This window comes from Plecotus auritus (assembly GCF_963455305.1).
Source record: "Plecotus auritus genome assembly, chromosome: 7".
In the NCBI taxonomy this organism is placed as follows: domain Eukaryota; kingdom Metazoa; phylum Chordata; class Mammalia; order Chiroptera; family Vespertilionidae; genus Plecotus; species Plecotus auritus.
This window is the reverse complement of record NC_137774.1, coordinates 30,384,499-30,399,912: the sequence shown is the minus strand read 5'-3', so window position 1 is coordinate 30,399,912 and position 15,414 is coordinate 30,384,499. Positions and strand designations below refer to the sequence as shown.

The following is a 15,414-nucleotide window of genomic DNA, read 5'->3' as shown; positions in this document are numbered from 1 at the left end:
TTTGGAGGTGCCCAAATGAGGTCCAGCTGTGAAGCAATGCAAGCTGCTGTGGGACCGTGGGCCTTCTTTTGGATGTTCTGGGTCTCACTGACTCAGCTGCAGTTTGTTAGGTAAGTTTAGAATTCAAAGGACCAGGCCATTCATATGCAAAAGCCTCTGTGCTCAGCTTGGATGGAGCGGAGTCTCAGGGCAGAGCAAAGAGCAATGGCTTCCCGTCAGCCCTGCCCTAAGAGGCCCCTGGATCCCAGTGTCCTGTGGTAATCGCTGCAAGCACCTCTGAGAAAGCCGCCCTCGAGTTTCACCCGCTGCCAGACAGTCCAATTTCTCCCCGTATGAGTCTGGGTCCCCAGAGTCTCGCCCGGAACTGGAGTTCAGAGCAGTCGGGAGCTTTTGTCTCCCTCCCGATTGAGAAAGCCAGTGCACGCACGCACGCCTTAGTACCTCTGCCTTCCACAGCTCCTGTGAGTCTCAGTGTGCTTTTCTCTTTCCTTCTAGTTGTAGAATTTCCACTCAGCCAGCCTTCCTGTGGTCCTGGATGGTGTCTGTTTTGTCTTTTAGTTGTAGTTTTGAAATTGTTGTGTGAGGCAGCAGTTCAGGTGTTTACCTATGTTGCCATCTTGGTTTCTTCCCAATTTACTTTTTAAATGACATTTATGTAAGTATAAATCAGCATGATCCCATTTTATTTTTAAAATATTTATTTGCATAGAAAAAAAACTACACCTGGAAGGATATATATACCAACAGTGGTTCACTCTGAAGTAAATGTGATTGTAACTTCCTTTGTGCTTTTCTATATTTTCCCAATTTTCTAAAATAAACATAACTTTTGCTACTAGAAAAAGGTCAACAAGTACTATTTTTGGTAGTCAAAATTGGCATATTTTAAATTTACAGATGGCAACTGAAATTTACCTAAAGGTTGACATGTAAAATGCATGCTTTCATCCCTTCAATAAATATTTTGAGCATTTCTCTCTGCCAGGCACTATTCCAGGTACTGCGGGTACCATTCATCGAGGTCTTCTCTACTTTTTAAACTTTCATGGAGATTATAATCCAACAGACTTATAAATTTTTCACCAATAAAGAACACTCTTTCTACAAATCAGCATAAAAAGCACAACTCAAAAACTGTGGCTATCTTGATTCACCCTTCCTCTGCACTTAGCCTTCAAATTATGTCAAATTTTTCTTTGAAATTTTTAATATTCATTTCTTCTTCTCAGTTCCTACTTTCCCTACGGTACTTTTACTGAAACGCCTCCCAGTTCCCAACTTTCTATCCCTTCCTCCTATCTCTCCTCTTATTAATTTATCAACAATACAAATCCCAGTCCATGTTTCTCACACATTCTTTTCACTTTCTAACTCACCTGATCAAAAAAAGCCTTCCATGACTCTCAATTACCTACCACATCAAGGTGAAACTATTCTACTTGCCTTTGAAAATCATACAAAATTTAACACAGCTCATCTATGTAATCTCATTTCCCACTATTCCCCACATACACGATTTGCTCAAATAGGCCATTCTGCTCTGTATAAGTACAAACAAGCCATGATGAATCCTGCTTCCCCACAGGGTTGTTTCTTATCTTCACCTAAAATGCCATTTCCCCTATCCCCTCTACAGCTCCAAATATTAACCATCGCTCAAGGACATCTCAAATTCTATCTAAACTCTAAAGACATCCCAGGGCTACTATAGTCCTCCCCATCCTCCTTTGAACTATAACTGTGACACATAACTTGCATCAAACTATTATGAATATAAAGTACATACCTAATATGCATGAATTTACACTAACACAATAACCATGTATTTGAAAACACTGGATAATGAATCAAATTTTCTTGATTTTATATGGAAGGACCTCTAGCATATCAACCAGACTGAATGCACTGTTTCACTTGACTTCACCTCCCCAAACACAGCAGTATTTGGAAGCTTCAGCACTGCCATTGGGGAGACTAGTCCCACCTCCTAGAGATTCTGAACTCTCCCTTTCAAAGCTTTTCTTAAGAGCAAATGAAGAGCTGGGAGTAGTATAGTAAATGGAATTTCATTTTTAAAATTACTTTGTTCAACTTGTTTCTAGTAAAAATTAAATAGTGTTGCAATTTCAAATAATATTAAAGGAGGGTATGATATAATAAAGAATACACCTGGCCTGGCCAGCGTGGCTAAGTGGTTGAGCATCGACCTATGAACCAGGAGGTCAGGGTTCGATTCCCAGTCAGGGCACATGCCCAGGTTGCAGGCTTGATCCCCACTAGGGGGTGCGCAGGAGGCAGCCGATCCATGATTCTCTCTCATCATTGAAGTTTCTCTCTCTCTCTTTCTCCTTTCCTCTGAAATCAATAAAAATATATTAAAAAGGAAAAAGAATACACCTGGTCTTTATCCGCAGTTCCTGGCACAGAACTTCAAAATCCCTTGGAATTGCCTCAATGATAGGAGTGTCTTTTGTTAGTCCCTTTCAACCATACTTGAGTTTATCCCCATGGAATGACGCACTGGGGCTAAGAGAGGGCTGAGATAGCTTCAGGATGGAGGTTGGCAGCCAGAAAAACCAACCATGTTATTACAGAGTTGGAACTTTCAGCCCTACCCCAAAACCTCCAGGGAAAGGGTAGGTGCTAGAGATCGAGTGCAGTCACATGGCCAATGATTTAATCAATCATGCCTACATAATGAAGCCTCATATAAAAACTCCGGACATTCAAGCTCAGGGGAGCTTCCTAGTTGGTGAATATTGATGTACCAGGAAGGTAGTGCACTCTGACTCCACAGGAACAAAAGCTTCTGTGCTCAGTACCCTTTCAGACTTTGTCCTGTGCACCTCACTTGGCTGCTCATTTGTGTAATCGTTAAGTATAGACTTTCCCTAAGTTCTGAGTCATTCTAGTGAATTATAGAACCCGAGGGGGTTTTGGGAAGCCCCAAATATGTAGTCATCCAGGAAGAAGTGTGGGTAGTCTGGGGACTCCACTTTGCAGCTGGTGTCCAAAGTAAGGGTAATCTTGGTGTTTGCACGCAAAGATGGCTGAGCAGGTACCGAAGTCGGTGCTGTTAGTGTGTCTGGGTAACATCTGTCGATCACCCATTGCTGAGGTGGTTCTCAGAAAACTTGTAACTGATCAAAACGTTTCAGATAAGTGGAGGATAGACAGTGCAGCGACCTCCACGTACGAAGTAGGAAACCCTCCTGATTATCGAGGGCAGAATTGCATGAAGAAGCATGGTGTCCCCATGAATCATGTTGCCTGGCAGGTTACTAAAGAAGACTTTGTCACATTCGATTATATGCTGTGTATGGATGAGAGCAATCTGAGATTTGACTCGAAAAAGTCATCAAGTCAATAACATCAAAGCTAAAATTGAACTGCTTGGGAACAGCTCATTATTGAGGACCCCTATTACGGGAATGAGTCCGACTTTGAGACCATGTACCAGCAGTGTCTGAGGTGCTGCAGGGCCTTCCTGGAGAAGGCCCACTAGTGCATCCATCCCTGAGCCCGCTGGTGCCCGGCCCCGCGTCCCAGCCGAGGGTCACGACCGTAGCTCAAGGCCAGTGCTGGTTCTTATGTCCACTTGCTGTTTCTTATTTTAAAAATAATTGTAGATGGAAATCAGTGGTTCTGTTTGGCAAAAGAATAAATATCTTTGACTCAGACAGTTTATGGGGCACATGAAGTGTTCTTACACCAGTGGGGCCTCCCACTTTGCTCCCGTTACAGATGAAATCGTAGAACAACCTAATCCCTCTGTCAGCATGTGAGCCTCGTAAGTCATGTGCCCTCCCTCTTCCCCGAGTCTGGACGACATGAGAAGGAGCGCCCTGTCCCCGGCACTCGCTTCCCCGGGCAGTAGGGCCCTCCCACGGGGCTCACAGCCGAGGAGTGTGTTCATTCACACCGGGTGTTTGTAGGAAAGAAAGGTTCATGGAATAACAATCCTTCCTAGTTTCTGTCTAGCTTGTAGCATAAGGGAGTCAGCTTATTTGTCCCATTTGAGCCACAATTATATCCAGAAAGGACACTTGTTAGCTGCTTTATCTGTGGTTGGTAAGAGTTGGAAAAATTTTATGTTGGAATGCTTAAATATTGATGTGGTGATACGTATTCTTCATTGGTTAATTTATAGGTAATTTCTATGTTCTTTCAGATAACTAATCTAAAATTCATATGGCTACATGTTAGAAAAGACTTCAAAATAAACTGGGGAAATTATAAAAATACAACTAAAAAAAAATAAATAAAGTAAGGGTAATCTTGCCCTGGCTGGTTGCTCAGTGGTTAGAGCAATGGCCCTCAGACCCAAGGATCGCAGGTTCGATTCCCCACCAAGGGCACGTACCTTGTTGCAGGTTTGATCCCCACTGGGTGGGGGCATTAACAGGAGGCAACCAATCAATGTGTCTCTCTCATTTTGATGTTTCTCTCTCATCCCCTCCCCTCCTGCCCTTCCTCTCTCTCTCTAAAAAAAAAAATCAATGGAAAAAATTCCTCGGGTGAGGATTTAAAAAAAATAATATAAAGGGTAATCTTATCAGAAACACTGACCTTTAACTTGTAGGATATGATGTTAGCTCAGGATAGTTAGTGTGAAAATTGAATTCAGCCCTAGCTGGTTTGGCTCAGTGGATAGAGCACCAGCCTGCAGACTGAAAGGTCCCAGGTTCGATTCCAGTCAAGGGCACATGCCCAGGTTGTGGGCTCAATTTCCAGTAGGGGGCATGCAGGAGGCAGCCGATCAATAATTCTGTCATCATGGATGTTTCTATCTCTCTCTTTCCCTCTCCCTTCCTCTCTGAAATTAATAAAAATATATTTTTTAAAAAATAAATTGAATTGTAGGAGACCCAGTTAGTGTCTGAAAATTGTTAGAATGCAGCGAGCATGAGAGTTTTGTATTTATAAAAGAAAGTGATGATGACTCAAAAAACCGAGAAGCACTGTAATAGATCTTCTATCCAAGAATGTGAGTTCTACTCAGATTTATTTGCCACCTACTTGGACCAAGTCTTAAGTGGGGATAATATGGAAAATATATTAAACAAGATAGACAAAATTGCCACATAAGAGGTATGGGTCAAGTGCCATGTTCAATCACTCTATTTAAAGAAAGGAAGTGGGGGCAGGAAAGCTCAGAAGAAGGGATTATCTACTTCTCCCAGAGGTCTGGAAACATAGCAGGAAATTTAAAATGAATAATCACTTAAGGCGCATGTGTTCTTAAGACAGTATTGTGCCTGTGTAATACCCAGGCAACCTTCCAGAATACCACCAATGGTTTCCCAAAGGACTCCCTAGCTGTGCTTGGTGAAAACCTGGTATTTCCTACCAGCTACTGAACATCTCCAGAAAGACTAAGGAACAAGTATTTCTCTGTCACCCACAGGAAATAACAGAAAACATGTCTTTCTTGTCCACTGAATCCCTAGCTCCTAGCAAATGTACTTAGTAAATGGACTGTATGGCTTAGTGGTTAAGGGTACAGATTTGAAATTCTGTGTTTGGCTACTTTTGAGGGAGAGAGGGAAATGCAATGGGGAGGGGCTTCACCTTATTGGTTATGTTTTATTTCTTAAGTCGGGTGATAGGCATTTGTTGTATTAGTCTTTATACCTTTTAAATAAATATTCCCCCCCCCCTCAAAAAAAATACAGCCTTTGGAATCAGACAGAATTGAACTGAAATCTTAGTTTCAGCACTTACTAATTGTGTTTCCTAAGGCAAGTCATCAAGCCTCAGTTTGTTCATCTATAAAATATGATGCTGAAAAGCTTCATTGAATTGGTTAGGAGAATTAAGATGACAGATGTATAATGGCTTAGACAATATCTGACACACATATGGTAGTTGTGGTGATGATGATGATGAGTGTGAATTAAAGGAGTTAAGGGAGCACAGGAATTGGGCCAGAAAATGTGGATTTGGGAACCAGCTTTGTCATTAACACTGTGACCCTGAGTTGTCACTGACTCTCTCTGGGCCTCAATTTCCTCATCAGTTAAAAAAAAAAAAAAAAAAAAGATTAGATGGTATCAATGCTTATATTCTATGATTAATATAAACTATCCTATAGTAGTACACTTAGAAAACAGGCCTATAATAGATGAAAAAAATACAAGTTATATTAGGTCACAGACCCATTAATAGCCTAAAAATGCAGACAGATCTCCAAATTGTATCTGTTATCTGGTTAATTGCGTATGGGAAAGTGATTGGCAGAAACATCTATATATATAAAAGGCTAATATGCTAAGTGTCTGACCATCCAGGTAAGGATGTCATGGAGCAACACCCGGCTTTCTCTCCCTAGCGACGACTAGCCTCCTTGCAGTTCTTCAGCCCAGGAACATGACTTGCTTTATAGCCAGGTGGAAATATTTCACACTTTAACCAAATGTCTGTGAAGTGTTTTCCCGTGCCTCATTTCATTTGATCCTCACAGAAGTCCTGGAGTAGGTAGATTGGAGATTCGGTGGAATCCTATTTTCTTTTCATTAGCCAGAAAATGGAGGTTTAGAAACTTGACCCGACTGAAAAGAAGTAAGAAATGGTGGACCTTGAAAATGACTTCAGGTTTTCTCACTGCACAGAATATAGTCAGACACTGCTGCAGTTAAGTATTTTACCCTTTGTTCTCCCTGCGTGATCTACAATAATAATCTGCTTCGTGTTGATATTTACTGCTGTGTTGCTGACAATTATCTGAAAGAGAAGTTGGGGTGCTTCATTGGGCTGGAAAAAGTTTAGCTAAATCAGAAAGCAGGTCTAATTAAGCAAGTTTATTCTATATCTATAAAAGGCTAAGTTGACTCGCGCATGCGCAATACATATAAAGCTCTCGCTGGCACCAATCACGTGTGTGTTTCCATCTATCATTGTCGATTGTGAGTTTGCTTGACACTTCTATTATAAAGAAAGTGTGCATAGCAATATTAAAATATTTCTTCTAATTAATTTCCTTTCAATATGCACGAATCCATGCAATGGGCCACTAGTTAATCTATAAAAACAAGTGGGACTCGCTAAGCCAACATGGGGTCCAGGAACTTCTAGAACTTGACTTATATTCAGCATTTCATAACTTTTTCCTTAAATAAGTCCTTTTAATCCTGGCCTTGTTTAGGGTCTTTGCAACCTCAAACCTTCAACTAGCTCAAGGTAATATTCACCTCAACATCCATAAGTCGTCTACCCTAATTCCACATCATTATGCACAATGGAGGCAAAAGTTACCTTATTTAAAATGAGCGATTATCCAGCATCAGGAAAACTAGAACTCGGACCACCTAACTATTTTTTTCTCTTAGCGAGTGATGCTGCAGAGCAAGAATATGTTTGGGAGAGAGCCCTAATAAGGCTCCTTGCAAAGAGTAATCACCACTCTGATTGCAGCGCTCCCTGTGGATCACCAGGCAGGAGAATGCCTCTGCTGTGAAGTCCAGTCAAGTCCATGGGGCCTTGTACTTCATGCAATTTCTTTTAGCAGGCAGTATAACTTCAGGTGCTTAAACCAAACATTTTAGAAGATCCAATGGCTGTACAATTCCTGGGACCTTTGAACGTCTGGGTTTTTCTGGCCGCAGTGGAGATGTCTGTTTTTCCCCTAGTGTCTCCGAAGTCACAAAACTCCCACCAACACTGATGTTCCCAGAAACATTTCCATTTCTGAAGAACTCTCCTGGATACCTTATATATCTCTATATTCTTATCCTTACCTTCCATGTTAGGAGCGGGAAAAATGAATTTGATACTCAATAACTCTGATGCTCCTTGGTAATCAAAAGGAAAACAAATCTCACTCTTGCTTGGTCCTTGAGAATTCTGTCTACCTTAATACCGTTAAGCCTTTGATCCTTCTCATAATCCCCTTTTTAGAATTACCATTTAAAAATTTCACTTACATCCCACCACTCCAAGGCCCTCACCAGAAGAACCCTACCTAACTTTTAACAATTCACAATGTTAAAACAAAATGATCGAAATTAAGTCAATCACCAACATCAAAAAGCCTATTAGTTTTCAGGAAAGTTAAGGACTTGTTCTCCTTAATTAGACTCACTGAGAATCCCTTAGCAAAATTCAGGCCTTTGACAAGTGTTCTGTGTTAACTTAAAGTCCCCTCCCTCACCATAACCCTTACAATTCTCCCTCATCTCACTTCTTAAAAGCTCAGAACAACCCTTTCCTGGCCATAGTCCCTTGTGCTTTTCCACAGATCCCCTACACCTCCAGAGATATTCTCAGAAGAGAAGGACCAACATTCAAAGGAAATTCAAATTTCTTCACAGCTCAGCTCAGCAGGCAATTCTGGCTGCCTACCCAGCAGCAGGCTCCTGCCAAAGTACAAACCTGCCAGTAGGTCTATTCCAACAGGGCAGGCCCCAGAGGCGGGAAAGGAAACACCTTGGCAAGACAGGAGGTTTTGTAAAGACTACAAGTAAAGGGCCTTACTTATGTTTGCTCGTATAGACGTACAAGACAGTGGTACCAAGATGGGAATACTTCAATTTATTTATTTGAATATTATCTTTTAGAGTGTCAATTTATTTATTTATCCATTCATATCTTCTCTCATTAGTTGGAGAATACGAGGCAGTTTAGCACTCACAACAATAAAACAATTCCATCTAGTTCCAGAGGTAAGACCTTCTAAAAATCAAAGAACATAAATCATTTCCTCATAAAAATCCGAGGGCAATTTCCTTTTTAAAAATAAGTTCAAAATCAGAGAAAGAGACAGATTAGTGAACTTGGGAGAAAATGAGCATGTTTTCATTAGTATCATTTTGGGTTTCCTTTCAGAAGAGCAGTGAGATGACAGATACTTTAACTAATAAAGGATTACATAGATGCGATTTAGTTAAGAAATGTTTAAGTGAAACTAATCTAGGGCTTTTTGCTCCCCTTGTGCCTGCCTACCTAATCTTGAGTGAGACTACCAAAAAATAACAATAATAATAATAAAGCAGGTTTAAAATTAAAATTTCAAGCTAATTGAGAAATGAATGAGTGCCTTGAAGATAAGGAAAACATTTTAAAAATATTTTATATTTTAAAAATATTTATATAAGCCTACATTCGAAAAGATCCCTTAAAAATGGCAGATATGAGTATAAACACTACACATTTTTACTGATAACAAAATAAAAATTATTTCCATAAAAGAAACAAAATCTCAAGCTCCTCTCTAATTACTGTATGAATTTAATTTTATATTTACTATAAAATAAAGTATAGATATTTTATATACTACTGTTTTATAACAAATAAACATCAATGACTTTCATTTAAAATTATATATGAAAAGATAAGTATACAGTATTTCATATAAATATTAATATGAAGGACAAAAATATCCTGTTAGCCAGCCATCTGATGATCTCTCTTCCCTCTATTCTGCCTGAGAAGTATTGAAGTATTCTATAAAAACAAAAAGCATGGCCACAATTATTCTGAAGGACAGAAGGCCTTCTGATTCACTTCAACACAACATGCCACAGGCTGAGACTCCATGCTTCTAAGTAGGTCATCCATGGGAACATCATTCATCACTATAGAACAAATTATCTAGATTTATAGATCCAGGCTAAAAATTTCTTTGTCTTCTCATCACATCTTTTGAACATCTAGTTCTAAATGACGGCAAATTCCTAATATTCATGAAGCGGAAATAATATGTTCTGGGTCCAATTACCGCCCTACCAGCCATATTGGCTATTTTTCTTGACAACAAACACTGTATGCTTCAAAGGGACCTACTCCTCATTTTTTGTGTCTATTAAGAAGCCGTGTTGGCTCTTCCTAAGTTATTGTAATTAGAATACACAGGGAGGGGAAGGGTGACTATGAAAGTATATCTTTAAGTGGAAAACTTGAGCATTTGGGAAAATAGCTGAGCATCATTCCAAAGGAAAATATTATTGACCATATGCAGACGATGCGGGCCCGCAGAAGGACCAATGCTGTGGTCTATCCCTCTCCTTCATACCTGATCCACACCAGGGCCCAATGGTGCCAGAAGAACAAGAGACAGTGGAGAAAGGACACTTCAACTTCCTTGATCAGAAAATCAGGTAGTAAACACAGTCTATTTGAAACTGAGCAGTTTAATCCTCAAATATCATTCTAACAAAGACCAGAATGGAAAGCTATATGGCTTTAAAAGGACCACAGAAAGTTTTTTGTTTTCCTAAAATAACTATTGGCTTAATTCTTGAAGTCTCTTTAACTCTTATCCCTAGCCTATACCTAAAGAACCGTTCCCCAACCCCTTCAAATCTCTAAGATGAAACTCTGGTGTCTCAAAGAGAAGCTGACTTCGTTTGGCGAGGACAATAATTCCTGGCAGCCAAGACATGGAACAGACATGCATTGTCAGTGTCAGTCACTGGTCTACTTTATTGCCAGAATACAGGAATCTCCCAGACAAAACAGAGCTAAGGACATGGGACAAGAGACGGGATGAATGCTGCCTTTTCAGATCCTACCAATCACCACAGCAGACTGGATTTAAGAAAGGAGAATGATCAAATTTTTATGACTGAGAGGAATGGTTTGGAAAACAAGTTAAGTCTAAATAAATGGAACTAACCCGAACTCATTCATTCTTTCAACAACTATCTGAGTGCCTACTTTGTGCCAAGTCTATTCTAGGCACCGGGGATATCTAAATAAACAAGACCAATTCCCTACCCTCATGAAGCTTACTTTCTAGCCCAAGGAAACAAGAAATAAACCAGAAAAAAAGAAACAAGAGTAAAGCAAGGGCCAGATTGTGAAGGACTTTCTAAGCCTCCATTAAAAAGTTTGGACTTTATTCTAAGTGAAAGCAGATATCATCTGGGAATTTTAAAAATGGGTAACAGGATCTGAGATACTTTTTAAAGATGAGGCTATCTGCTACATAGAGAATGAACAAAATTAGAAGCAGGGAGACCAGTTAAGGAGACACGGTATTACAAAGGCCTAGCCCTAGGCCAACCTTGAACTAGTTTGTCAAAGGTTCCGCTGATAAACTAATCAATTAGACAAATAGGGTAAGAGCTACTAGATTCATTTAAAAAAGAGAATAACAATTCTACTCTCTTAATAATCTGATCAGTAGAAAACAACTACATCTCAAGTTAATTTATAAGCAAGGCCTTAGTAAACTAAAACTACCTGGTATACTTTTAATGTAGCTACATAATTCAGATAAAGGGTAATAAGGCCCATGCTAATTTTATTGTAATAAGGACATTTGTTTAGCATGCAAATCTAGTTAAATACAAATTTTGGCCAACAAATCTGACCATGAAAAGCTATAACCTGAAGAACTAAGTTTTGTGTGGTTGCATTTTTAAAGATTTTTAACATTTTGTTTTGTTTAAAGATGGTAATTAACTTTTCCTTTGGCCTGAATGGTGTTTAATATGTTCAATAATTAAGATAAGGTGCAGGTGATATTTAAAAGACTTTGGCTTTCTCTGCAAATAAACACCTTAAAATTTATGTTCAGCCTAACTTCTCTGATCTAATCACCAAATAAATATGAAGCAATTAGTTAGCAATAAAGCCTGGATGGGTCAGAATCCAGATGGGCCAAGAAAAGGTCCATTTCACCTTCAGAGGACAGTATAAGTTTGGCAAGAGAGTGTTGAAACCATTCATAACTATTTAGGAGCTTCAATGAATGAAGCTGCTGCTGTGTGGTGCAGGGACACACACTAACATCAATAAAATGCACTGAAGTGATGGGAAAAAAAATAGGCTTTACAATACCAGATATGATGTCCCTTTTCCTTTGCTTTTTCCCATTTCCCTTAGTTAACATCTTAAAACTACAACTGAATTACTACCACTTTTTCCTAAAAAAAGTGGTTTTCCTGATAAATCCACATTTCAGAGCAGTACTTTTTAAAATAGTCTTGGTCACACTTATATGTACCTAGTATCTAAAGTGCTACAGCTAGGCCAGTGGTCGGCAAACCGCGGCTCGCGAGCCACATGCGGCTCTTTGGCCCCTTGAGTGTGGCCCGTCCACAAAATACCACAGCCCGGGCAAGTCTATTTTGAAGAAGTGGCGTTAGAAGAAGTTTAAGTTTAAAAAATTTGGCTCTCAAAAGAAATTTCAATCGTTGTAATGTTGATATTTGGCTCTGTTGACTAATGAGTTTGCCGACCACTGAGCTAGGCTAACAGCTATCAAGTATTTACATTAAATCTCAAAAGTAATGCTTCAAACATTCCCCCTCACCTCCAAAACACTACCCTTTAAAATAACTAAATGTTTCAAATAAATATACCTCTATCTAATATTTTTAAATGTGAAAAGAAAGTATATAATGGTATGGTAGCTGGCCTGAAGTTTTTGGTACCACACTTTTTAAGAAAAATGTCTTCCTCAAAACCTAAGGCTTTCTCGTGTCAGGTTTCTCCCTCTGACCAAAAAACTCTTGCACGTATACTTTTGTCAACTCTCTTATTTGCTTTCATTTTTGCAGAACTTAAATGTCTTTTTTAATTTCTGTTGTTTTGTTATTGTTTTTCCTTTAAATGTCTTAAGGCTGACAATATATTTTATATATGTATAGTATTCCTATTAGGTGTTTTACAGACTGATTAGATGTAACTTTTCCTATGTTTAAAACTAATTAAACCTGGGATTTTTGCTTTTTAAAAATCAGTGTTAAAGATGAATATATTAGAGAAAAGAAAAAAAGTGAATATACCCTAAAACCATTTGCTGATACAGTCAGGATCAGTTTCTAAGTAGATCATCTACGCTCTTTTCCTACCTTGTTTTTCCAAATACATCAGCATGAATCATGTTAAATAACACCTTCCTGAACTTTGTCAAGGAAGTCCATGCAAAATACAGATTAAGATATGGTTATAGCCCTGGCCAGTGTGGCTCAGTTGGTTTGAGCATCATCCCAATCACCAATGGGATGGATTCCCAGTCAGGACATATACCTCCGTTGCCGCTTCCATTCCCAGTCTGGGCCCTCGAGAGAGGCAACCGATCCATGTTTCTCTCTCTCACAGAAAAAAAAAAAAAAAAAAAAAAAAAAAAAGAAAAGAAAAGAAAGAAAGAAAGAAAGATATAGTTAAAGATTAAAATTCACAACTGCAAGTCAAAAAGTAAGCTGGCTAAGTTTACTTCCAACTTCTAATTCTAACGGAAGATTTCTCCAAACAGCAGGTGAACAGAGATTTCAATGAACAGCAAAACACACTACAGAAGAGGGTAGGTACTTTCTTCCTTGGGAGAATATCGCAGGGACCTGGAGGGGCTACTCTAGAAGCGAGTGGGGTTCAGAACAGAACGCTTCAAAACAGCAATGGCAACGCTTTAACCACTGTGCTTGAAAACGAGCAGCCCAGTCCCGCCAGCCCACTCTCTTATTTCAGTCCCACCACCTGAGTCATGGAACTTGTACAGTGTTATCAAGAAGTCTCTGCTGTCCTGTCCCCAAGGCCGGGAACAGAAGGCATTTCTCCTCCATTATATGTTCAAAAGGTGAAGGGTCTCGTGTGTATGTGTGTACGCTGGGTCTCCTGCGTGCCTGTCGTTATTTATAAATTAATTACCCAGTAGCTACGGAATAAAGAATGCCTAAAAAGACCGGGGAAAGTAGGTTTTCGGGTAACAATAATTCTCTCAACCAACGGACCCTCCCCAGAGAATTATTCATTCATTGAGCCCTTGTATAACTTGGAGAGTACATTTTTGAGGAATGAGCAAGTGTACCCAGAGTTATGCCAATGCAAAATACAAAGAATCACTAAAAACGCTCCATATCTTCATGTCAATGCTGAGAGAGAGATTGCGTGTGTGGGGGGAAAAGGCAGAAACCTGACCTTGTCCACCAGTCGAATAGTTCTGCACCCCTCCCCCTAGCTTTCCCGGGAGCCGCTCCCGCCATCCCAATTGGTCAGGCTGCCTGTCCCAGCACCTGCCTAGCGGTGAGGGAATCTCCGCGCAAGGCGAGAGGGTCTGAAGGGAGGCGGCCTGGAACCGCCGAGGCCCAGGAGGTGAGGATTCGCAGAGGAAAAGGCGGAGAGGACCTTCGGAGGGATGAGGCCGGGCGGCCAGAGACTAATGGGGACACGGCTTGGGAGGGCGAATGGGGGACAGGAAAGGGGGTCTTTGGAGGGCCCAGGGGAGAGAGGAGGTGGAGAGCCTCCTGCAGACAGCCCAAAGGGAAGCGTTAAGGTGCACGGAGCATTGGGGGCGCGCAGGGAGGAACGCGGGGCGGGGAGGGGCGAGAAGGCCCGGGGCAGCAGGGGCTGCGGTGGCCGCCGCCAGCCCGGGTGCGCGGACTCACGTTCTCCCACCAGCAGGATCCGCACGTCTTTCTTCATGTCGGCGGCTCGTAGGGGCCGGGCTCGGCCCGCATGCATGGAGCGGACTCCTCTCGCTGGGAGCGCCCACCCCAAGGCACCGCTCTCCCCGCGCTGCCTGCCAGCCTCCCCCGCTGCCCCGCCCGAGCCTGGGCCACCCGGGCCTGCCGCGCCGCCTTCTCCGCTGCTAACCCGCTCCAGAGCCGGGACACAGCCAGCTCCGCCTCCTCCGGCTCCGCGAGCAGCGGCGGCAGCGGCGGCGGCGGCGGGGTTGACGGGGCGCCGCGAGGGACAAGTGCTTTCAGAACGCGAAAGCGAACGCTGTGCCGATTTAAGCCGTGTTCCCGCCTCCCCGCGGCGGCGCAGAGCCGGGGAGCCGGGGAGCCACCCCTACACTCTGCTGGGCACAGATGCTTGCGTCACGTTTTGAGCTGCGAATTTGTGTGGCAAATCTGCTAGTCTGACCCCATTGATTTTACAAAATAGGGGCATAAGTTCCTTATCCAAAGTAACATAGCTGGAGGTTGGCAGTGACTCAAGATGGGAATATTCTCACCACACTATAAACTCCAGAAGGGCAGCGACCTGTTTGCCAAATTTTCGGCTGTATCCCCACTTTATGGGAGATAGGCCTCAGGTAATGCTTGATTGAGTAAAGGATGATGGCTTCCGGATCGAGCCCTTTCCACTTCCCAAAGCCCACCACCCTGGCTGCTTGCTTTTTGCATTATAAAATACCATTCTAAATAAGATGCTTTTCTTTTTCTTTTTCTTTTTTTTAAATATATTTTATTGATTTTTTACAGAGAGGAAGGGAGAGGGATAGAGAGCTAGAAACATCGATGAGAGAGAAACATCGATCAGCTGCCTCCTGCACACCTCCCACTGAGGATGTGCCCGCAACCAAGGTACATGCCCTTGACCAGAATCGAACCCGGGACCTTTCAGTCCGCAGGCCGACGCTCTATCCACTGAGCCAAACCGGTTTCGGCTAAATAAGATGCTTTTCGTCTGTGTGTTTAAACAGATTCATTTTTTTTTGGTAGTCAAACTAAGTGACTTCCTGTG

The 15,414-nt window shown here is 41.5% G+C and overlaps 1 protein-coding gene and 1 pseudogene across 9 annotated transcripts in view; one reads left to right on the top strand and one right to left on the bottom strand.

Moving 5' to 3' along the window:
* The window catches only part of RHOT1 (ras homolog family member T1), a 65,455-nt gene extending 50,872 nt beyond the window's left edge, over positions 1 to 14,583 (bottom strand). For 7 of the 8 annotated variants that reach the window (XM_080677604.1, XM_080677607.1, XM_080677603.1 and 4 more), the window contains exon 1: positions 14,331 to 14,568. In XM_080677604.1, coding sequence (XP_080533730.1) covers positions 14,331 to 14,406 — 76 coding nt within the window. In that variant the 5' untranslated portion in view covers positions 14,407 to 14,568. Of the gene's footprint in view, positions 1 to 14,330 lie in introns of all 8 variants that reach the window. The other variant, XM_080677610.1, reaches the window with a different exon arrangement.
* On the top strand, positions 3,047 to 3,627 carry LOC308252843 (low molecular weight phosphotyrosine protein phosphatase-like; annotated as a pseudogene). The gene has a single exon. The product of its transcript is annotated as a low molecular weight phosphotyrosine protein phosphatase-like (transcript).
* Positions 14,584 to 15,414: the final 831 nt, after the last annotated feature.